Here is a 24723-nt window from a genome sequence, read left to right on the forward strand (position 1 = left end):
GAGTCTACGAGCAGATGATCTGTCCCACTGCACACAAGTGACACTGTGTCAGGTGGCTCGAGATAGAAGAGCATCCCAAGGATACCAAACCCAGACCTCCAGCATCCCCACATGCATATGGTCCTGGCAGACGCAACTCAGTAGCTCCCTGATCTCTTCCAGGGATTGGGACAGAGTGGGGGTAACAGAGCAGCCAGTGATCAGGAAGCCTGCCCCAAGCAAGGCCGCCATCACCTCACCAAGCCTCCTGCCCACTGTGCCCAGCTTCTGGAACAAATGAACTCCAGGATGGCCCTTCCCATAGGTTTGAAAATGACTCTCCAGGTCCTCTTCATTGTCCCTATCAGCTCCAGGCTGCTAGACTACATCATACACAATAGTTCCCAGAGAGCATTTAGCAGCCTTCCGCAAACACCTGCAATAAAACGCAGGTGCTAGGACTGAACACTGCTGTCTGGATGTGTCTGGATCAGCAGGCTGGAACAGGACTATCTCCTACCCTGGAGAAGACACCTCGCCTTTACTAATTCAGCCTAAGACTCCATTCAGTCTTCTGGACTCCTTACTGACTCTGGAGTCAACCTCAGCTTGGAATAAGAAGCCCTTTCTACAACAGATGCCGCTAGATCTGTCTCCCCTGTACAGTTTGCTTCAATAGCCATCTTAAGTCTCGATCAGACTTGATCACCTCACCATTGACTGTAGCTTAGTTCATGGAAATCATTTTGCTTTTTATTTTCTGGAGGATGCTGGGAATCGACCCCAGAGCTGGAAAAAGAAAATGTGGCAATGGAGACAGAAGCCAGAGTAATGCTGCCATGAGCTACAGCACAAGGGCAGCCCAGAAGCTGGAAAAGAGGAACACTAGCTTCTCTCGGACTCCCAAGGAACAAATTCTGCTAACACCTTCATTCTAGCCCAAGATACCTACTTTGCCTTCTGACCTCCACACAACCATAGCAAATTTGTGTTGTCTTAAGCTACTGAGTCTGTGGTGATTTGTTACAGCAACCACAAGAAACAACATGGACAACAAGAGCAGCAGTCATACCTGTGAATTGTGGCCACCCTTAAATTCAGTGCTGAATTCCTAACCCCAGCCTGTTGAGCTGGGGAAACAGGGAGCTTTGGACATAGTTAAAGTTAGGTGAGGTTGTGAGGGTAGAGACTTTATGGTAAGATTTGTATCCTTATGAAACACAGTTGCCAGAGTAATTTTCTTCCTTCCTTCCCTTTTTTCTCTCCCTCCCATCCCTCCTTCCTTTTACCATGTACAGATGCAGGTAGAAAGTGACCATCTGCAAACCATGAAAAGAGAGGGTGTTCACTAGAACTTGACCTGGATGACAACCAGTTGGGACTTCCAGCCTCCAGAACCATCAGAAACAAATTCATGCTGCACAAACCTCCAAGTCTATGGTGTCTGGCTATGGCATCTGGAGCTGACTAATACAGGAAGGAACTCTTTCTGAATCTGTGACAATAGCCCAGGCCCAGGGTTCCTGGCCAGATGAGGAAAAGATAGTGAGTCAATATTCCTGATGGCAAAAAATGGCTCCAAGTGTGACAATGTTGTCAGACACCTTGTATTCATATACTGTTCTGTAGAATGGGAACTTCTTTGTACAACTATTTAAAGATAATAATAATGAAAAATGTTTTTTAGAAAATGATTCCAGGTACATTGGTCTGGGACACAGCATCGTGGAGAAAAGATCTTTATGTTCATGATTAGAGTGAGGTTCAATGAACATTAACCAATCACAAATTACCCCCACTTAAGATGTGAATAAAAAGCCAGCCATGGTGGTACACCTGTAATCCCAGTGCTTGAGCAAAGACAGAGGGAGTATATGTGTTCCAGACTAGGTTAAGCTACATAGGATGACCTTGTCTCAAAGGAAAGTGAAAAACTATAAAATCTACCAAATTCTGAAAGTCCTGCTAAGCAGCTTTGGCATGGTGTTATCTTCATGCTGCTCATTTTTCCTACAAGGTGAGCATTCCTTTCGAGCTAGCGCCCACCTCAACAGGCTCTGGTCAGTGCAACTTGAAAGGGGCTTGTTTTAGAGCAAACACTAAAAGACAGGTTCAGTTCTAACCCAAGCAGCCACCTCTTCCTGATCAGCCAGTCTGTTCTAATGTGCAAGCTCCAATACCACTTGAGCCACAGTGCCACTTCTAGCTTTTTCTGAGAAGTTTGTTCGAGATAAGAGTCTCATGGCCTTTTCCACCTGGGCTGGCTTCAAACATTGATCCTCAGATCTCAGCCTCCTAATTAGCTAGGATTACAGGCATGAGCCACCAGAGTCCAGCAGACAGGATTTCTTCCTAGCATCATAATTACCAGTATCACACCCCAAAGTGTTCCCTAAGCACAGGGTTCCAACCAGAAACCAAACACAGCACAAGTTTGAGTCCTCGCATTTTTCTTGATAACACATATGCAAAGAGGAGTCCCCAGATCCCTTGATGTTTGCTGGGAATCCCAAGTGAAAAGCAGAACCCCTGGACCACAGTATTCAGTTTCAGTGAGGGTCTCACTAGGAAACCGAGGTCCTGGCCCTTTGCCATAAAAAATGAAGTCAAGCAGGGCACTGGTGGCTCACGCCTATAATCCTAGCTGGCTGGGATCTGAGGATTGTGGTTCAAAGCCAGGCCAGGCAAGAAAGTCTGTGAGACTCTTACCTTCAATAAACCACTAGGAAGTGGCACCATGGCTCAAGTAGTAGAGTGCTTGCCTTGAGTTGAAAATCTGAGGGACAGCATCCAGGCCCAGAGTTCAAGCCCCAAAACTGCCAAAAATAAAAAGAGGGGGGTCAAAACACTCTGCCACCTACAAGTCACCATTGTGACCCCTGAGCTAGCTCCTCTCTTCTCTAGCTGAGGCTCTTCAGCCCCCTGGAAGCAAAGGGGCTCTCTGCAGCCACCCTCATAGAGAAGTACCCTGGGTCGCCTCTCTAGACAGGCCATTTAGTCCACTGCCCTGAGAGGCTATTTAGTCTAGCTCTGAGCAATTGACTTTACATTTGGGGGACACAAACAAAGCCAACCACAGGTCATGTTGAACGGGAGAAGCTGGAAAGAACTAAGTGCACCAAATATACCAAGACAAGGGCCCAACCCAAACCCATAAGGCCAGGAGCCCAGAAATGTTTTAAAGGAGAAAGGCGCACCAAGGAAGCAACCATCAACTCCCCTGGGGAAAGGAGAAACTATGCCAGGAAGGTAGCATTTCAGGCAAGTCCAGGAAGAGGCCTGGGAGGCAAAACTGCAGGCCCATGATCCCTCCTGCCCTGTCTGGGATGCAAAGAGCTAGGGAAAGGAAAGGTGACTTCTTGGGGGGTGTCTGAGGCCCAGTCTGTAATTGTGGGATTCCCTGCTTATGGGCAACTGAATTCAGTGGCTATGTTTGCATAGCCGCCATCTCCCACATCCTTCCAAACTCCAGAAACCTTCTGAGTGATGTCTTTACTTCTTCCCACTTCACTAGTTTCTCTTCTATAATGAAGACCTTCATGGCCTGATGACAATCACCTTGAGAATTACACTCCTTCCTGCCTTCCCAGCCCCGCCTTTGACAACTAGCCCTGAAAGTAGTATTTAACCTTGTGCTCAGTGCTTCCCCCTGTAGGATGGTGTCAGTAATAGCTCTCATCACACAGGGTCATGAGAAGCTGCCATCTACGTTACATATTCCGTGTCCCAGTGCTTTAAAAGGGTGTGGTGGATATTATACAATTATTGCTGTGCTTGTAAACTTTGTTTTTACAACTATTTTTATGCTAGCTCAAGTGACTTACTGAAAAACGAAACCTCTTATCCCTCATCTTTCCCTGATTCTGTTTTCCTAATATTTCATATCCCGGCAAAATTAGCTTTTGCAATGGTTTCTTAAAGATCTTCATCTTCCCACAAATCACTCCCACCGCCCTCTCCTTCCCCTTTGTGCACACTGCTCTGCAGCATCTTCTCCAGGCTTAAAAATTCCATTTTTTTTTTTTTTTTTTTTTTGTCGGTCATGGGGCTTGAACTCTGGGCCTGGGCGCTGTCCCTCAGCTCTTCAGCTCAAGGTGAGCGCTCTACCACTTGAGCTACAGCGCCACTTCCGGTTTTCTGGTGTTTTATTGGAGATAGGAGTCTCACGGTCTCTCCTGCCCGGACTGGCTTTGAACCGCGATCCTCAGATCTCAGCCTCCTGGGTAGCTAGGATTACAGGCGTGAGCCACCGGCGCCCGGCTTAAAAATTCCATTTTTAAGGTGCCAATGGTTCACACCTATAATCCTAGCTATTCTGAGATATGAGCATCACAATTTGAAGTCAGCCCAGGCAGGAAAAGTCTATATGATTTCTTTTCCAGTCCTGAGGCTTGAACTCAGGGACCGGGCATTGTTTCTGAGCTTCTTTTGCTCAAGGATAGCACTCTACCACTCAAGCCATAGTACCACTTCCAGCTTTTTCTGTTTATGTGGTACTGAGGGATTGAACTCAGGGCTTCATGCGTGCTAGGCAAACACCCTATCACTAAGCCACATTCCCAGCCTTGTGAGATGCTCATCTACAATTAACAAAGTGCCACTAGAGGAACTGTGGCTCAAGTGGTAGAGCATCAACCTTGAGCAACAAAGCTAAGGGACAGACTACAGGCCCCGAGTTCAAGTCCCAGTACTGGCGCGCGCACACACACACACACACACACACACACACACACACACACTCACACACACACACACACACTTCTTCACCTTACCTTGACTTGCAGATTATCTCTTTGGACAGCAGCTTTTGTTGCTGTGAGCCCCTGTGAAACCACCAACAAGGCACTCTGATTTCACTGGGAGTCCCACTTTCAGAGCTATCATCCCACAACCCTCCCTACACTCCCTGGTTGTCCACACTTGTGAAGGTCAGCATGGTTCTGGGTTAGTTGGGGACAGAGCTGAACCCAGAGGTGGCAGCATGGTGCCAGGGCCATGCAGAACATTCAGCCATATTGTCCCTATCAGCCCACTCTGGCATGCAAGTGTCACTCCTAGGCCCACCACCCTTTTCCAGGAGGCTCCTGTGTAGCCAGTGGGATGCCTGACTTTTTCACGCCAGCCTTGACAGCGGGCATGGATTTCATAATAGGGAAGCTCTCAGAATCCAGAGTGCTCCCTAATTGGCAAATTATTTCCTGCTTGTCTGAAGGAGGTGACATGTCTGCTGAAGGGTCTTTCTTATTTCATGTGCCTTTCACACAGGATCCAGGCCAGGCAAAGAAAACCGAGGCTCGCCCTCCAGAGGTCCCCACCCAGAGCTCACCAAGTACACTAGGGAGCAAGGCCTCTCAATGTGAAAACCAGTGACATTGCAGACTCTTGGTCCTTATACACAGACTGACTCAGGATCTCTGAGGCCTCTGATACACACACACACACACACACACACACACACACACACGCATACATATTGACAACTTTGATAATTTGGTGGTAAGGGCATAGGCTTGGGTTTAAATCTCAGCTCTCCTCTTTATTGTCTGAGACCTCAGCCAGTCACTTAACACTAGATGCACACGATGCTGAAAGACGTACCCTACAAAACAAATGTATAAAGAGTTCCATAATCAAACATGTTTGGGACGTGGAGCACCCTACATGTCCTTGGTAAAGAGGTTGCAGAGGCCTCTGAGCAGGACTCTACTGACCCATCATGTCCCCTTACTGTCTTCCTATCATTAATCCCAGGAACAATTCACAGACAATGCTCGGAAGATTCCTTTTTGAGCAGTGGAGTGATCGACGGTCTTGAAAGACCTGGTGATTCTGGCAGGAAGGAGGCCCTGGCAGGGCAGAGGGCCACAAGAAGCCCTATTCCTCATGTGCCACGTCTCCGCAGCGGCTGCTTTGGTTCTGCTGTCACTCTGCCGCCGCCGGCCTGGACGTGTCACAATAGCGAGGTCACCTTCCTGCTTTGGGTAATTTCGCTTGGAGGCAAGACAGATCCATTTTAAACAGCTCTTCATTTCAGCAGCGAATGCCCTCTGCCTCTGATGGGGGCTGGGGGCCTGGCGGTAAGGGAAGCTTTGTTCTTCTGACCAGTGCTGACAGTTTAATTAAACCCAGCTTGAGACAGGGTCGCTGCGGTCAGGCATTCTCCAACAGGGCTCTGCAGACTCTCCCCTCCCGCCTCTCCCACCACCAGGCCTGTTAATGAGTTATGGTGGTCCTGAGAACAGGGATATAAATAAGGGAAATAGATGCCCTGGGCTGCCCTTAATCACCCGCCTCGCCCCTCCCAGGCCCTGCAGAGACCAGGAGGTCGATCTTGTCAGGATGCATATTGGTTTCAAGGCTAAAAGGAAGGACTGGAGGACTTGAATTTCCAGAAGTAGCCTCTGGACACCAAGGGAATGCTGCCAGCCAGAGAAAGGCTGGAAAATGGTCAGACCTGGAGGGGACTGAGGCTGGCCGGGGGAGGGGGTGCAGAGAGAGAGCTAACACTCATCCACCTCCACCTGAACATGATATGGTAAAGATTAGGACTTGCCACTACAGAGAAGCAGCCAGTTTTCTAGTCCCAAACTACACCTCTGGAGCATCTCCGTAGCCTCTAGGGTTGACTGGGGTTGAATTGACCCCAAACCCAGATAACCTGCTACCAGGGTACAACTGCCCCCTGCCTAAGGCGTGGTTACAGCAGATGATACATCTACCCCACCCACAGCCACTGGCTGGTGGGTCCCAGGGGTGACAGCTGTCACCAAGCACCAATGATAGGCTGTCACCTCCTGGAGAGGTAGGCACACATGTCTGTGTTGCACAGCTCTCACTCCAAGCATTTGCAGCACTTTGCACAGAGCCTGTCTGCAGGAGGTTCTCAGGAACCAGGGATGGGGTGGTTGGGTGGGGAGAAGATTTATGAGGAAGGGGTGGATGGAAGGAGAGGTTGGGGTGTGAGGGTGGAGAGGTCCAGGTAGATGTGTGTAGGTAGATGAGTGGCAGGGGCTAGTGAGTAGAGAAGAGGAGGTAGGTGGGCAGATGGAGGGAGGGCACTAAATGGAAGACGGAGGTAGAGGATGAGAATGAAGGGCTGAGTATAAAGTCACCTGATTGGTGACTTGGTGGATGGAGAAGAGGGAGGGTGCATAGGTACAAGACTGGAGAGACAGAGGTGGAGAAGCAGCTGAGCAGTGGAGTGCAGGGGTGGTCAGTGGGCAAGGGGTGGAGGAAGTAGATGAGTGAGAGGTACCTGGGTGATACCCAAGCAACAGACAGGCTCAGCCCCTCAGGTGTGTCATACACCCTCCAAGCTTGCAGGTTTTCATTCAGTGCTGTCCTGGGGAAAATGCTGATCTCCCAGAGATGCTCTGTAGATGAGATCAGATAAGGCGTGGGCCTGACATGGGATAACCATTCATTCTAATCATCACTGCCGACTGCTGTTCCTGAAACCTCCCCTGGGAGACTGTGGTTGTCTCTGCGCAGGCTCACTTCTGCAGCCATGAACGTGGAGCAGGAGGAGATGGATGCTCTTCTGATAGGGAGGGGACACTGAGCAGGAACTCCACACTCGGCCTCAATGAAAGGTCTTCAAGGAAGTGGGGGCGTTGCCTGTGATTTTAGGGTACTGGAAAATGTTTCCAGGGCAATATATTCTACATGTTCCATGTTTGTTCTCTTTTCACTGCTCAGGAAGTTAGCTGAGAATCCAAAATGCAGGTTCCCTTCATTAAAAATGACTATCCGGAGCCAGATGCCGGTGGCTTACACCTATAATCCTAGCTACCCAGAAGGGTGAGATCTGTGAACCATGGTTCAAAGTCAGCCCAGGTAAGAAAGTCTGTGAGATTCATATCTCCAACTAACCAGCAAAAAGCCTGAATTGGAGTTGTGGCTCAAAGGGTAGAGCACTAGCCTTGAACAAAAAAGCTCAGGGGGAGTGCCCAGGCCCAGGACTGGCACTAACACACACACACACACACACACACACACACACACACACACAGCATCCCAAGCTCTGCTGATCAGGAAACCAAACTCCTGCTACAGACTCCTCTGGGCTCTGTAGGAGCAGAGTAGAAAGCAAGGGGAGGATTCTGAGTTAAGGGGTAAGGTTCTGGGTGAGGTGAACCTCTGCAGAGATGAGGGAATCCAACACTGATATTGGACAAATGTTTGGGGCTAGGAGTCTGCAAGGCCATCCCAGTGTGATCATTCCAATGCCTCCTACTGGTCCACAGGTGAGGGTCACCACAGGTGAGGGTCACCACAGGTGAGGGTCATACTTCTCTTTGATCCTCACAACAGCTCTGAGAGTCAGACATTGTTATCTTCATCCCAGAAAAGAACAACAGGTTCTTCAGGGCTAAAAGACGCACAACAATGTCATATAACCGACAGCCTTCATTTTTGTTTGAGTTGGTGCTAAGAGTTCAGCAAGGACTTGGCCACTGAGCTCCATCCCCAGCCCACAGACAACAGTTTTCACTCAAACCAGAGGTTTCATGGTTCTGATAAATGCTGTCCAATTTCCTATATAAAAGTAATACATCTGCCAGCCACTGTTGGCTCACCTCTGTAATCCTAGCTACCCAGAAGACTGAGATCTGATGACTGTGGTTCAAAGCCAACCCTGGCAGGAAAGTCCATGATACTCTTAGCTCCAATTAACTACCCAAAAGCACAAAAGTGGAGCTGTGACTTGAGCAGGAACTAGCCTTGAGCAAAAAGGCTCAGGAACAACACCAAGGCCCTAAGTTCAAGCCCCAGGACTGATACCACATCATCATCATCATCATCATCATCGTCATCATCATCATCCATCCTTCAAAACACAGAAAATAAAATCACCCACAGGCCATCCCTCCTGGCATTCTGCAGTCATTTTTCCATGCATTATTTAGAATAATTCATTCCGGAGCCATAATACCAATACAACTTTACATCCTGGCTTTTGATATCACAACCATCTACAATATTTGACATGTCTCATAAAAGTCATTTTTAATGATTGTATAAGTATCCCCATAAAATAGACATACATAATTTGCCTAACCACTCCCCCAATGTTGGATAGCTAGGTTATTCCCAATCTATATCCTCAATATTTTAAATAATGCTGCAATGAACATATTTATACGCAGGTTTTATTATTCCCTTAGGGTAGATCCCCAACAGTAAGATTTCTAGGTATAGTTTAAGCCCATTTTCAGGCTCTTTACAGACCTTTAGAGACCTGGTGGTTAACGCTAACCCCATCATCAAAATGCTCTGCAGTCCAAGGCAAAGCCCTGCTCTGAGAGTGTGATCCTGCATTTGGGAGGAATGAACAGGCTAACCCAACACCAGGATCTACTAATAAAGAACAACCAGTAGAAGGATTGTAACTTGTAGAATCTGTACAGACTGTATCAACTGAAACATGGACCACTCCACCTACATGCTCTGTGGCACCCCTTCCCGGCACAGTTGTCTCTCCAGCCCATCTTCATGCTGATTCAGAGTGTCCTCTGCATGAAAGTCCCTAATTTGCTCCAGATGAAAAGGATTAGTAACAGATATCTCCAAAGCAAAGGGAAGGTCAAGTAAGAGACCAGAAATATCAGGCACTGCCTCCTGGTGTTAGCTTTTCTTCTGAGGAAATAAATCCCACCTCCAGCTCCTGGGGAGGCACCTGCTCCTGCCATCCCACAAACCCTAGCACAGCTCACTGTCCAGGGTGATCATCTGACCTAAGATGGACCAATCTTTCTCCCCATAATTTGAAGTTGAGACCTAAAACACAGTGAGGATATGAGCACCATAGTTATAGGGAGTACGAGGGGAGTCAGGATTGTGACTACCCTAAAAAATGGCAATACTGAGATGCAGCCAGTAAGCCCAGGACAGTGGTTTGGAAGGAAGTACAGGGCAATAAGGTGGATGTACACAAAGGGAAAGGCCAGCTGCCTGTGTGTGGCCAGTTACAGCATGGACCACAAGGAGCATGTTGTAGACCCATGGCCCAACACATGGACCACACAGATCAGTACATGGACCACACAGACCAGTGCATAGCTCACAGGTCAGTGCATGGACCACATGGACTAAGGCATGGATCATACAGTCCAGTGTATGGACCACACAGACCAGTGCATAGATCACACAGACAAGTGCATGGACCACACAGACCACATGAACCAAACCAACCATCATGGAATGACACAGAGCAGTGCATGAACCACATATGAAACAGACATTACAATAGCTGTACCTGCCGGCACAAGAATCCGGTGCCTTTATCAGCTGAATAAAGAAAAAGTGCCTACACAGTAGGAGACAATGGGCCTGGCACAGACAATCCTTGAAGAGTGGCCCAGTCAGGAGGAAGAAGAAAAATGAAGTGACCAGAGAGACCACTTTCAAAAGACTGAAAGTATATCAGCAGCAAATTGTGATGGTACCTAAAGACCACTAGCTTAGCAAGAAGCCTGCAAATGATGGCACAGGTTGGAAGAGCCAGCTGTATTTAGTCAGGAAGAAAAGAGCTAGTCCAGACTCCAGGTCCCTGGCCACTCAGGTAGCCCCATCTCTCACCTAACTGCATTCCTTCATGCTTTCAAGCCCCTTTCTCCACCCAGCTTCCATCCTCCCCTGGGAAGAAGAGTCAAACCCATCGCTCCTCTTTGTGCCTTGCTACACATAAAGAAGGTCCCAATCAGGGCCTCACACATGCTAGGGAAGTGTTGCCCTTTTAACTTCCCAGATCAAAATTTAAAAAAAAATAACAAAAGTACATGGTTTTTCCAAAGAGTTACAGAAAGCAAAGTTATTAGAAAGCAGAGTCTAGGGTAAGAATTTTCTAATATGCATATCTGTCTGATAACAGAATTAATTGCCTGGAGAGGTGGTGGACTCCCCATCACTAAAGGTAACCAAGCAAATGCTGCAGAGCCACATGCTAAGGAACTATCAGGGAGATTCCTTAGTTAATTTCAAAGATGCTGTCCAAGCCAAGATCCCACAAAGCAAAATACAGGACAAAACAATCACAGATACCTCTGGAAAATAACAGAGCAGCAGAATTAGTGGCCATACTTTCAACTCAGAAGTATACTTACAATAAATAAAAAGACAGCCAGATACTACAGGTAATAAGCTCATAGATCACATTACCCTAAACAGTAAAAGAAGCTGAAAACAGAAGCAGATTCAAGAATGGTTTTCTTGAATGAACAAATGAATGAATGTGCAAGGCAGCTGATCAAAGGCAATACAACATGCACTTAACAAAAGCCCCACCTGGGCTGGCAAGGTGGCTCAGTGGTAGAGCGCTTGCCTTGCATGCCTGAGGCCCTGGGTTCAATTCCTCAGCACCACATAAGCAGAAAAAAAAAGCCAGAAGTGGTGCTGTGGCTCAAATGGTAGAGCGCTAGCCTTGAACTGAAGAGCTGAGGGACAGCGCCCAGGCCCAGAGTTCAGGCCCCAGACCGGACCCAAAAAAAAAAAAAAAAAAGAACTGGATGAACTGCTTCTTTCTAGCACTTGCTGTGGAGAAATGTCCCACACAATAGCTTCCCACAGAACCATTTCTGCTGGGTGAGGAGTGTGGAGCCCAAGCCACAGGAAAATTCAGCCTCCATTGACTATACTTGCATGCTTCCCACGGGGTGGCAGAAAATCACAGAGAGAAGATTCTAGACACAGAACTCACAGTCTGGACAGAGCCTGGTTGTTCTGGAACAGCAATTCTGGCAACATGTGAAGCTGGTTCCGGTTCAGTCGTCTAAAAAATAAAGACAGAAGAAGCAAGATTCACCAAGAGGTCCAGGAAATCCAGAGGACCTCTAAGAAAGCCCCAGGTTCAGAGTTCAGGGGCTCTGGGTTCAAGTCCTAGCCGTGGCAATCTGTAATCCTCGGGAAATCACCTTCTTAGGGCCATATTTCACTTGGAAGGTGGGAACTGAGCTACCTAGCACTTAGCAGGAGGACAAGAAGGAAGGACCTATGGAAACCCCTCACCAAGTCAGTGCCCATCACCCTTGTAATCCGTAAGGGATAGATTCTAATACCTACCACCTTGTGAGGTGGGTCCTTCACTAGATAGGAAATGTGAGCTATTTCCTAACTGGTGTTGGAATCGCCAAACATTCTAGTTCCTGGTGGCTTTCAACCACATTTGGCTAAGCAGCCACTTGTGTGGTTTTTAATTGATTGCTTGGGTCTTTTTTCAAAATGATAATGACAAGTGAATTTTTTTTTTTGGGGGGGGTCCCATGTCTGGGACTGGAGCTCAGTATCTGATGCTTTTACCAACTGAGCCAAACATCTAACCCCAAGGGATTTTTTTAAAATCATTAATGAAAACTCATCCTTAAAAGAAAAAGAACCTTCAAATAGTGGAAAACAGGGTCTCAAATACTTATATTGGTCTCACTCAACAGTTTGTGGATATCTTTTCCATGTCAGACAATAGATACTTACTTTTTCTTTTCATTTAGCAGTGCTAGGGATTGAACTCAGGGCCTTACACATGCTGGGTGGGTGCTGTACCACTGAGCCTACTACCCTAGCCTCCTCTTCCCATCCATACCTTTTATTTTTAATGGCTGAATTGTATTTCCATATAATTTTATATGTATTTCCATATAATTTCATTGTTATTATTAAGGTGTTGTTCAGGGGGGGCTACCATTTCACAATTCAAGTAATATGTGCATTCTTTTTTTGGGGGGGGTCCGGTCGTGGGGCCTGAACTCTGGGCCTGAGCACTGTCCCTCAGCTCTTCAGCTCAAGGCTAGCACGCTACCACTTGAGCCACAGCACCACTTCCAGCTTTTTGCTTATGTGGTGCTGAGGAATCGAACCCAGGGCCTCATGCATGCAAGGCAAGCACTCTACCACTGAGCCACTTTCCCAGCCCCAATGTGTGCATTCTTTTGGACAACCCCATCCCTTCTTTTACTTCCCAGTTTCCCCCTCCCACCATTTCCTCCTGCTCAGTTGCATAGTTCATTTTCCATATAGTGTATACTGAATACTACGATTGCCATTGTTCACCCTTTCTGTGTCCCCCTTTCCATAATGGTTTTTGATAATTACTAAGATTTGAACTCAGGGTCTCATACTTGCTACACAGACCCTCTACCACAGACACCTCCAGCCCCGTTTTGCACTGGTTATTTGGGGATAAGTTCTCTGTTTTTTCCCAGGACCATTCTTAGACTATGACCCTCCTCTATTTTATGTTTTATACTATATCTGGGGCATCAGGCACACACCAGCACATTCAGTTCTGTTGAGATGGAATCTCAAGAACTTTTCTACGTGGGCTGATCTTGAACTGGAATCCTCCCAGTCTTGCCTCGTGTGTCGCTGGGATGACAGGCAGACCCTGCCTATTGGTTGAGAAAAGGTCTTCCAAATGCTTTCCTCAGGACCATGATCCTCCCTAGTAGCTGAAATTATAGGTGTGAGCCACCATGCCCAATATAGTTCATAATTTTTAACTTCCATGAGAGCAGACTAGGACCTGTTCAGAATTACAAACCAGGAGATGGGGGAGCAAAAGATCAGGTTCTGGAGTACAACTTTCTAAGAAATCCTAACACAGACATGTCCTGAGAAGGTGGTTAGATCTACCCAGACTCATCACCACCAGAGATTAGCATGTAGCAAAAACAATCATACTTATAATTTGGAAAGCCATAGTAGACAATAGTAAAAGTTAACATTTCTCATTTAGCCTCTCTTACACAGAAGCTTAGACTATCCAGGGGCCCAGCACCCCAGTAGGGGCACCAAAAACTAAAAAAACAAAGTTGAAGTGGGAAATCAAAGGACACCAAAGGGAGTGGGCAGAGAGAGGGACATCTGGGGACTTGGAACACAGACAGCAGCAGTGGCTACCAGTCATTGCTAGCCTCTCCTCTGTCAGGCACAAGATAAAGGGTTTATAAACCTCACCTCATCATTGAAGGGAAAGCTGAGGACAAGGTGGGCTTTCTCTCTTGGGTATGACAACGCCTTCCATTCATTTGCGCGCGCGCACACACACACACACACACACACACACACACAATCTCCTCTTGTTTGTTTGCAACAACCCCACTGGAAAAGCCTCACTGCCACCACCTTACCACATGGGTTGGCTCCTAACAGGTGCCCCTCACTTGTGCTGTTGACCTTGTTGAGTTGTCCCTCTGGTAGATGAGAGACTGGGATGGTTGTCAGTGAGTGACTCGCCCAAGGCATCACTGAACAGTGGATATGGGATTCTGAAGCCTGGCTGTCCTGGCTCCCTGTCCTGGCTCCCCTCCAGCTGGGGCAAGGGGAGAGGGTCACATGTGGCTGGGGGGAGACCACTGAGCATGCTCTGTGCCCTCCCAGAATGGGCTACAGAGTCAGGGCACATGGAGATTTCTCTGCCAACAGGACCTCACCACTCCACTTCTATACTCAAGCTTCATAACTGCTTGCAAGAACCAGCCTTGCCTGTCCCAGATTTGTTTATGTTCGCTGGTGCTTATAATTACATCATTTAATTAATTTTGTTCATCAATGAATGAAATACTAGAGGGAAAAGAGTCATCTCTATGAAAACCACCTTGAATGCTTTGGAAAGATTCAAAGGAAAGAGGAGCTGCTAATTGAAGGGTTGTTGAATCAGGTAAAGGACTTTATTCTGCCCCCAGATTGCTTCCAAGCACCCTAAAAAAAGTCTCATTACATCTTTAAGAAACTGAAACAAAGACCACGAACAAGGTATATGGCTGTGGTTTAGGTAAAGAAAGCAATATAGAATCCTAATGGATGTCTTATGCTTTTTAGACTTATAAAATAAAAAGGAGCCCAAAGTTCAGGCCCCACAACTGACTAAATAAATAAATAAAAATAAAAAGGAGGGGCTGGGAAGGTGGCTCAGTGGTAGATTGCTTGCCTTTCATACATGAGGCCCTGGATTCAATTCCTCAGCACCACGTAAGTGGAAAAAGCTGGAAGTGGCTCAAGTGGTAGAGGGCTAGCCTTGAGCTAAAGAGCTGAGGGACAGCGCCCAGGCCCAGAGTTCTGGCCCCACAACTGATAAATAAATAAATAAATAGGAGAGAGACATGTGCCAGTAGCTCATGCCTATAATCCTGGCTCATCAGGAGGCTAAGATCTGAGGACTGTGGTTCAAGCCAGCTTAGGCAGAATAATCCATGAAACTCTTATCTCCAATTAGTGAGCAAAAAGCCAAAAGTAAAGCTGTGGCTCAAGTGGTAGAGTGCGAGCTTTGAGTAAAAAAGCTCATGGATAGCACGCAGGCCCTGAGTTCAAGGCCCCATATCAGCATAAAAAGAAAGAAAGAAGGAAAGGAAGAAAGGAAAGAAAGAAGGAATGAAGGAATGAAGGAAGGAAGGAAGGAAGGAAGGAAGGAAGGAAGGAAGGAAGGAAGAGAGAAGGAAGGAAGGAAGGGAGGGAAGGAGGAAAGGGAAGGAGGGAGGGGAAGGAGGGAAGGTTGGGGAAAAGATCAATACATGTACATTTACATGTTTTAACATATTTTAAATGAAAATTCAGTATTTACACTCTGTGGCTTTCCACAGCTTCCCATTTCAACCAAGTTTCATGATTAATTGATCACCCCTAGTCAAGAAGGTGACCACTTAACTGGCCACTGAAGAAGACCTAAGCAGCATGCACTGGACACCTCCAGGGATAAGTGTCCACTGGGAAGATGACCCACCCTGGAAGGAATGAGGAAAGGACAGAGATAACCATATCTACACTGAGAAGGCATGATTCAAAAAGATGACCCTACCAAGCCTGGGCTGGTAGTAGCAGTGATGCCTAGATCTCCCCCACGCCAGTCCCTGTCTCCTCCTCCAGAGCATGACATTGGAGAGCTGAGCCAGGATGGGTGAGGTCCAACTCATTCCCTCGGAGCCCTTCAGGTCATTAATATGTATTTTATTCTCAGCTTTTTAAAGAAAGCAAACACAAGGCTCAACGTCTGGCCTAGCTTGGGCTTACCGCTCAGTTTCAGCCTGGGTAAGGAACACAAAAGAAAGAGCATTCTGAATTTCTTCCAGGCTGAAAGAGGCTAACAAGACAGACACATTCTTTACCCTTTACTTAGTATCTCATTTTCCTTTATATGAAAGTGAAGGGTAAGATATTAGAACCTCGTCTCCGAAGGCAAGATGATTAGAGTTCTAATTCCCTCTTCTGAATAGCTGTGGTCTTTTCTCATTTGCAAAATGCTCCTAGCAATAACCACCAACCAGCCAGAAGTAGAGGTGCAGCTCAAGTGGCAGAGTGCTAGCCTTGAGAAAAAAAATGCTCAGGGACAGTGCCCACACTCTAAGTTCAAGCCCCAGGACTGGCACACACACAAAAAGTCCTGGAGATATGGCTTAAGTGATAGACTGCCAGCCTAACAAGTGAAAGACCCTTAGTTCAAACCTCAGAACTGAAAAATAGATCATAGAGGTAGGTAGGTAGGCAGGCAGATAGATAGATGATAGATAGATAGATAGATAGATAGATAGATAGATAGATAGATAGATAGATAGATAGATAGATAGATAGATAGATAGATAGATAGATAGATAAAATTAAGAAGAAAGGTCCACAAATCAATGAACAATGGTTCACTGGTTTTACTCATTCAAGTCAATGCTTGCTGATTATGTCTTGGAATAACACAAGACGAAATTACTTCACTTGTGTGAATTTTAATCATCGTGTATTTTCAGGGACAGAGTTACACAAAATGAGGAGGTGCAGGGAGGGGTGCACTTTCCAGCTTTCTCTCTGCCACCAATTCACTGTGCCTGTAACCTCTTCTACCACTGCAGCTGCCCCCAGATCCATCAGGCAGGGCAACCCTAGGAGTGCCCCCGAGTTGTCACTGTCAGCAGCTTGGCTGGTAGATTCCCTCTCTGCCATCCCTGTCCTCCCAAGCCCATACCCCCCTCTTCCTCCTCCTTCTTCCTCCGCCCCCCCCCCCAGTACTCACAGTCGCTCCAGTTCCTTCATGTCATCGAACGCTCCCCGCTCCACTGCTCCAATCTGGTTCTCCATCAGCTGCCTGGGGAAGGAGAGACAACAGCCACAGGGGGTTGGCCCAGGAAACCTGGAAACAGCTGGTACGAGGGAAGGGCTCTGCCAGGGCAAAGCTGGCACCAGGGTGAGACCGGAGCCATGCCAGGCCTCATGCAGACCCGTGTCCTAGTCTGAGTGGACACATTTCCTTACAACTCTGCAAATTCCCCAGCACAGCCCCACCCCACCCCAGCACCAGCCTGACAGCAAGATGTGCCACCAGCCCCTCCCCAAGCTGGCCCCTGGAAGCCACGAGCCCTGAGGGGCCAATGCCCTCAGACATGCTACAGGAAGGCTGTGGGTGCTATAAAGGGCTCTCCTTTGGCCCAGGGCATGTGCCCAAGGGGCAAAGCAGACAGCATCAGCCAGTATGGAAGGAGGGAAGACTTTGCCAACAGGGCAGAGCCCACATGCAACAAACCTCTCTCTGCTGCACCCTTATTCTGCCTGGCCCCATCTGCTGAAGACTGGGGTCCTGGGCCAACAGGCCACCTGGTGCCAGAGGACTCTGCGTCTCCTCACCACCAACTCACTCTGAAGCCTTCCTCCAGCTACGGAGGAAGTGTTTTTACCAATACATGATAAAGTTTAAGATATTGAAAGGGTCTTTTTCCTTCTGTGTTTTCACTCTCCAATCTCAAGCAGGTGACCCTCATGTCCTAGTGTGGGTCTGAGGCAGAGCAAGGGCAGGAACTGCTCTCAGACACTTCTCTTTCTCTATTTAAGCTCTCAGGGGGTCACTGGGGATGCCAGGAAAGAAGAAGGCTTCTCCAGACTCAGGAAAAGGAAAGGGTCACCTCTGATCTCAGCAGGCACTGACCACAAACTACTCCACTCCTCCATAGGTCCTCAGCACTCTAGACTCAGTATGAAAGAACACAGGGCCAAGACCATTACATTGCACTATCCTGGAGCAGGGGTGGGAGGGACCCTATGAACGTCTGGTACTGCATTTCCTGCCAGCCAGATGGGCAGGGGCTCAGTGTTATACAATAAAAAGAAATTGCTAGTCTTCCTGCTCTCCTGGGTTTGAGCCATTCCTAGGTCAGAATGCATACGTTCCCGGGCTCCCTTTAATGGCAGAGCAGGAGAGAGGGAGGAAGGAAGGAAGGAAGGAAGGAAGGAAGGAAGGAAGGAAGGAAGGAAGGAAGGAAGGAAGGAAGGAAGGAAGGAAGGAAGGAAGGTCCTCCCAGAGCAACTCAGCTTGACCCATCTGGCAAGACAAGTGCTGTGGATGCCCCTTGCAGCTGGCAAACAACCCAGCCCAAAGCCTGTGTCTGCCACCTCTCACTCCTGAATGGAGCTAGACAGGTCTTTAACTGTCCTCTCTACCAAAATGGGGCTGCAGTCTCTGGGAATCCCTCTGAGGCATGAGTTCCTAAGAATTCTGGGGACTGTTGTGGACTAACTCATACTCCACACCCACTCTTCATATATTAGACCCTAATGTCCAAAACACCCTCATATGGCCACCCACAGGGAGGTAGCCATCTGCAAGCCAGAGGTGCCCAATGAGAATGCAAACTCCCTCTGGGAGTCTAGCCTCCAGAGCTGTGAGAAAAACAGGCCTGCTGCTCAGAACTCTGTGGCAAATGCCATGGACGCCAGACTGACTAAATAGACACCTAAAGATCCAGGGCTAGGATGTAGTTCAGTGGCAAGGCACTTGTCTAGCAAAATGCAATCCTGGGTTCGATCCTCAGTACCAAAAAAAGAAGAAAAGAAAAAAAAACAAGATTCTGCACTGCCACCTGGTCTCCTTCATCCCCAGGAGACATCGAATGAATGGGCAAGGCTGCCCAATTTGCCAGCCCAGACCCTTTGCCATAACTCACGTCTTCCATTAGGTGAGAGACAGAAGCTGGTTGGGATCAGGACTCCACATCCCCCCACCCCACCCCCTCAAGGCCCCAAGACTGACCCCACAGTGAGTATCCAGACCAGCCTACCACCCTCCCCCAATTCCTACCCAGAGCTGTGCCAAGGGTGAAGGTGTGAGGAAAGCCACACAGGGAAGCAGCAACCCCATACTCACAGCACCCGAAGCTGCTTGAGCCCAGCAAAGTCGTTCTTGTGGATCCGAGTGATGTTGTTGCCATTGAGTTCCCTGGTGGGGAAAGGGAGAAAAGGAAGAAGTTAGAGGACCACCATAGTCCCAGCTCCTGAATCCTCTCCACCTAGGCCAAGCCAGTACCTAACCAGTGGGGCTATAGACCAGGCCAGCCCAGGCCCCGAGTCTGGATCAAAGCTGACATCTTACTAGCAGGCACAGCAAGTGCAGGCCATGGCTGAGGATGCTGGGAAGAATGTGTGGGTAGAGGATAATCATAGGCAAGAACCTGGAAATCCCCAATGAGCACATGAACATAAAGAACATGGATGCCTTGCAAAGACCTCCTTAGGGACTCCACAATGACATGGTTGATGGCTCTGGCTCCTGTGAGCTGTCCATGTCTGAACAGGGAATAGCAGGGTAGGCCATGAAGGTGGTGAGAGGAGGGGATAGGAGGGGAGGGGTTGTGAGGGAAAAGGAAGGAAGGGAAAGGGAGAGAAGGGCAGGCTCCTTCGGCCTGTGCTGAGAGGCATGTAAGGTCTACACGATAGTCCAGATAGTCTCATCCACTAAGGAGGTCAATTCATGTTACACACTGCTTTTAAAAGGCATTAGCATTGATTATAAAGATGAAAGGTTGAATGTCTTATGTGGTCATCAGCAAAACATTGCTTAGTTGAATTCTGCACATCCATGACACTGAATACACACTATACAGTTATTGGAAATGCTCCAGATCTGTTTGTATTGACGAGAAAAGCATTCGTGATGGGTGATATAACAGCCTGTATTCCATGACCACCCTTACACACACACACACACACACACAATCACTTTTCAGATATGTGCACAGGACAAGCTGAGGGCTGTAGGCCACAGAGTAATGGCAGTAACTGGTACGTGGTAAGTGGTGAGAGCTAAATGAGTTAAATGTTGTTGGGTTTTGGTGTTTTTTTTTTTTTTTTTTTGGTGGTGGGGGGGAGTTGGTAGTATTGGAGTTTAAATAAAGGCTTGTTAGGCAAAGCCCTCTACTATTTCAACCATGTCTTCAACCATTACTTTTCTGCTTTGTAAGTGTTTAAAGTCACCTATATTTTTATAAACCAATATATCAAGTTAATTGTCTTTTTTAAGTGAGAGCCTGATGCCAATGAATCACAGCTATAATCCTAGCTGTTCAGGAAGCTGAGTTCTGAGGATTAGGGTTTGAAGCTAAACCAGGCAGACAAATCCATGAAACTCTTTTCTTTTCTTTCTGTCAGTCATGGGGCCTGAACTCTGGACCTGGGCGCTGTCCCTCAGCTCTTCAGTTCAAGGATGGCACTCTACCACTTGAGCCACAGTGCCACTTCTGGCTGTTTCTGCTTATGTGGTGCTGAGGAATTGAACCCAGGGCCTCATGCATGCAAGGCAAGCAATCTACCACTGAGCCACCTTCCCAGCCCTCCATGAAACTCTTATCTTCAATAAACCATCAAAAGGCCAGAAGTGGAGGTGTGACTCAAGTGGTAGAGTGCCAGCCTTGAGTAAAAAGGCTAAACAAAAGCATGAGAAAACATGAGGCTCTGAGCTTTAGACCCATTACTGGTAACAAAGTATAACCTATGCATTCTTGATTTTTTTTCAATTTTCTGAAAAGTGAAGAAAAATGAACGTTCCACATAACCTTATCACTATAAATAATCCCTAATAACATCCTGGGAGATGTTCTGGCAAGTCTTTCTTTTTGGGGTACAATTTTGATACAGTAGAAATAATATTCAACAGGTATCTACTAAAGACTTGCCAAAGCCTTTTGCAAAGCTTTGTGGAGGGGGATGAAGAGACATGGGTATGGCCCATCTCTACAGCACACACCACTTGTTCTCCTGGGGCTATGGTGTTTCTTCATTTGGGTATTTCAGGTTCCCAGACCTCTCTCTGATTCCCAGCCAATGCTCAGACTACAGTCCTGAGTCTTAAGTAACCCAGCACCTCTGCTTGCAGGAAGACCCATCTCCCCTTTCTGCTGCTCACCAACACCCACCCCACGCCTTCCCTCTTGAGCCAGCAGCCCTGCAGAGCCGCAATGGACTCCCCACCTTCACCCTGGCCCCCCTCCAATCTGCTCCCTAAGCCACAGTCAGAGTGGCCTTTGGAAGCGGCAGATCTGGTCAGGTCCTCCCACACAAAGCCCTCAGTAAGTCCTCATTGCTCTTGGAATCAACACTACAAGCTCCCCATGGCCTGCCCTTTGCATTGCGCCCTTCCCCTTCCTGACTCTACCCTGTGGCAGGGCGGTTGAACTTGACAGCCTCTGCCTGGAATGCACTGCCTTCCCCTTGGTCTAACTCCCTCCATCTTCCCCTCCAATCTAAGCCTTCCTGTAGCAGGCCTGCAGAGAACCTACTCTCTGTTTGGTAGCACAAACCAGAGACAATGTTGTAGGGACTTGCTGGAGTTCTGGACTCTATACTAGAAGTTCCTTGAGGACATGGGCCAGGCTGACTTTTTCAGTCTGTCTCCACAAAACCTCACACAGCACATGGAACACAATACATGCTCCAATGAGTTCCCAGATGCAGAATGGATTTGCACTGAATTGACATATTCCAAGTAGCACTGGGTTGAATAGAGTTTTCTTGTTTCTCCATCCCCACTACTTAGAAAAACAAAAACAAAAACTAAGTAACAAACTGGACATTGACAGCTCATACAACTATTCAAGAGGCTGAAATCTGAGAACCATGGTTCAAAGTCAGCCCAAAAGTCTAGGAGACTCTTATCTCCAACTAACCAGCAAAATCCAGAAGTGGAGATCTGGCTCAAGTGGCAGAGTGCCAGCCTTGAGCACAAAAGTTAAAGGACAGCACTCAGGCCCTGAGTTCAAGCACCAATACCAACTCTCTCTCTCTCTCTCACACACACACACACACACACACACACACACACTTGAAGTAATAAATGTTCTTCCTAGATGGACATCATTTCCTGAAAGCCCACTCCACAGAAGATACTGCCCCCCTACCCATCACCTCCTCTCATCCATTCCTTCTGTGCATCCAGCTGATCCCAGTGTGGGCAAGAAAATAGCTTAGAGCTCATGCTGGCCTGCAAGAGAAGAGCAGGATGAAGGAAGGGTGTCTGTCCTCAGTGCTGTGGCTCAGGAGGAGCAGGCAGCGGGGAGGAGGGGCACAGGCCTTCCAGGGCAGAGGCTGCCTTCCCTGCTCAGCCTCCTCAGGTCCTGTGATTCCCACAGCACATCTTCTCACTGGCATCACCTCACACATGAGGAAACTGAGGCTCTCAGATGAGCAGCAGCTTGGGGAAGCCCATCTGGGTAGTTCTGTGTTTCAGCCAGATAGCTCAGGCCTTTGGATCCCAGGCCTGGCTTTGAGCCCAGCTCCACCCTATGCTTTCTGTGAACTTGGGAAAATGCTTCCCTGCACTCTAATTGTGGTTTGTCCCTTCCAAACTCACATTGAAATTTAATCCCCCTTGTGAGAGCGTCAAAGGTGGGCCCAGGTGGAACTTTAACAAGGTGATTAGGACTCAACCCTCAAAAATGGATTAATCCACCATACAATTAATAGGTTATCCCAAGAGCAGGTCTATTATAAAAGTCTGTTTGGCAGGTCTATTGCTGCACGATGTCCTGTGCCACCTTGAGACTCTTCCAACAAGAAAGCCATCACCAATCTGTGGCCCTTCTACCTTGGTCCAGAATCATGAGCCAAAATAAATCTCTTTTCTTTATAATTTACCCAGTCTCTGGTATTGTGTGATAGCCTCAGAAAAATAGGTCAAGTTATACTTCATCCTTCATGTGACTTCCTCGTCTGTAATAAGCTCTGTGACAATGAAAGGTGTCTGGGTAATGGCTGGTGAAGGGAGCAAGGAGGCTTCCCTCAAGAAGAGCTGAAGCAGCAGGTCCTGAGGGTGCAGAGAGGCACAGCACAGAGATTCTGTGAATTGAGGATTAGTGGAGGAGGAGGCAGTCACAGAGAGGCTCTGGGTACAGTGGTAGAATGTGGCCAGGTACGAGGACTCAGAAGTCCAGAAGACCTGAGCCCAGCAGGGCAGTGAACCACAGATCGTCCCACGAAAGGACAGGCACAGCTCTGAAAGAGTAGAGGGCTCCCGCCAGGCTACTTTGGCCCTGGGGTAAAAGACTGACTCACCCTCATTTCAGAGAGAACATCAGCCACAGTCCTGGGGCACTAGGCAGATTCCAACATCCCTTCATCTCAGCCCAAAGCTGCGAGAGCAGTCCTCCCCTCTCCATCTGCCCATCAACACAACTGGGATACCTTAAAGGCTACCACTGGTGCTCTATTGAGCTAAGATAGCCCAACACCAGGTCCTCCATGAAAGGCCAGTGTTCCTGGCTGGCTTTAGGAGCTGAGGACTTCTCAGTGCAGTTCCCCAGCACCTGTATGAGTCTCTGACACATAATAGGTGTTCACTAAGCATAGACCAATGGATTCATCTTGCCCAGGCCAAGGCCAGGCACACACCACTCACCAGTAGGCTGAGCCTTCCCCTTAGTCCACAAGCACAGACCAGTGACTCCTTCTCCCAGCACTGCAGCCCTTCAGTCCCAGGGAGTCCACAACCTGACACCAATCCCTAGTCTGGGACACATACACACTGCCCACTCTGTGATGGGGTGGAGAAACCCTAGGAAGGAGCAGTGGGCAGTGGGGGAGTCCCAGGGAAGATTTGCTGCCAGTACTCCTCTGCCCTTGAGCCCCAGGGTTCCTGGGAACCTGCCTCACTGCCTCAGCTGGAGCAACAGCAGTAGTTACACGAACTGTGCTAACCAAGCCAACTCATTCAAGCTTCCTATCAGTACCGAGCCCCAAGCAAGGTTTATTACCAGTCTTGATTTGTAGAAGAGCAAACTAGGTGATGAAGGATTCAAGTTTAAGGTCACCAGTTAGCAGACAGATGGAGGAAAGAAGGACGGAAGCCCTGGTATGCCTGACTCTAGGGCCCACCTCTGTTTATTTACTCATTTATTATTTTTACTGTTGGTAAAATACACATAGGAAAATTTACCATCTTAATCATTTCTTTTGGTTTTTCTTTTCTGGTCATGGGGCTTGAACTCAGGGCTTGAGCACTGTCCCTGAGCTCTTTGGCTCAAGGTTAGAGCTCTACCACTTTGAGCCACAGCGCCACTTCCTGATTTTTTGATGGTTAATTGGAGATAAGAGTTTCATGGACTTTCCTGCCTTGGCGGGCATTTAACCATAATCTTCATATCTCAGCTTCCTGAGTAGCGAGGATGACAGGTGTGAGCCATCAGTGCCCAGCTTGTACTTCTTTTTTGACAGTAGCCATCCTAGTAGATGTGAAGTAAACAGTGCGCAGCTCAACTCTACAGTACTTCCTGTTCTCAGGACCACAATCCCCCCAGTCCCTTTACTACTGAGCCCATACCCTGCTCTTACCACACCATTCCCTAACCTAGGTTCCATCCCCATACCACCACCCTGTGGTCAGGGCCCCACTGACAGCCACCAGGCCTCCACATCCATTGTCAGCTGGCCAGTCCACACTCACTGCCCATCCCAGACCTTTTCAAGGCCTCCTGCCTGCTGACTTCTTGGAGATGAACTCCACCTGCAGCCCCC

General features: G+C 48.0%; 1 protein-coding gene across 1 annotated transcript in view; it reads right to left on the minus strand.

The window, feature by feature from the left end:
- Positions 1-24723, minus strand: part of LOC138830117 (slit homolog 1 protein) — a 147215-nt gene that overhangs the window by 110089 nt on the left and 12403 nt on the right. The window contains exons 2-4 of the mRNA XM_070026523.1: positions 19088-19159; positions 16967-17038; positions 11678-11749 (exon numbers count right to left, since the gene is read on the minus strand). Of these exons, the coding sequence (XP_069882624.1) occupies positions 11678-11749; positions 16967-17038; positions 19088-19159 (216 nt within the window). The remainder of the gene's footprint in view (positions 1-11677; positions 11750-16966; positions 17039-19087; positions 19160-24723) is intronic.

The sequence above is a fragment of the Dipodomys merriami genome, unplaced genomic scaffold (assembly GCF_024711535.1).
Source record: "Dipodomys merriami isolate MVZ:Mamm:240054 unplaced genomic scaffold, mDipMer1.0.p SCAF_184, whole genome shotgun sequence".
In the NCBI taxonomy this organism is placed as follows: domain Eukaryota; kingdom Metazoa; phylum Chordata; class Mammalia; order Rodentia; family Heteromyidae; genus Dipodomys; species Dipodomys merriami.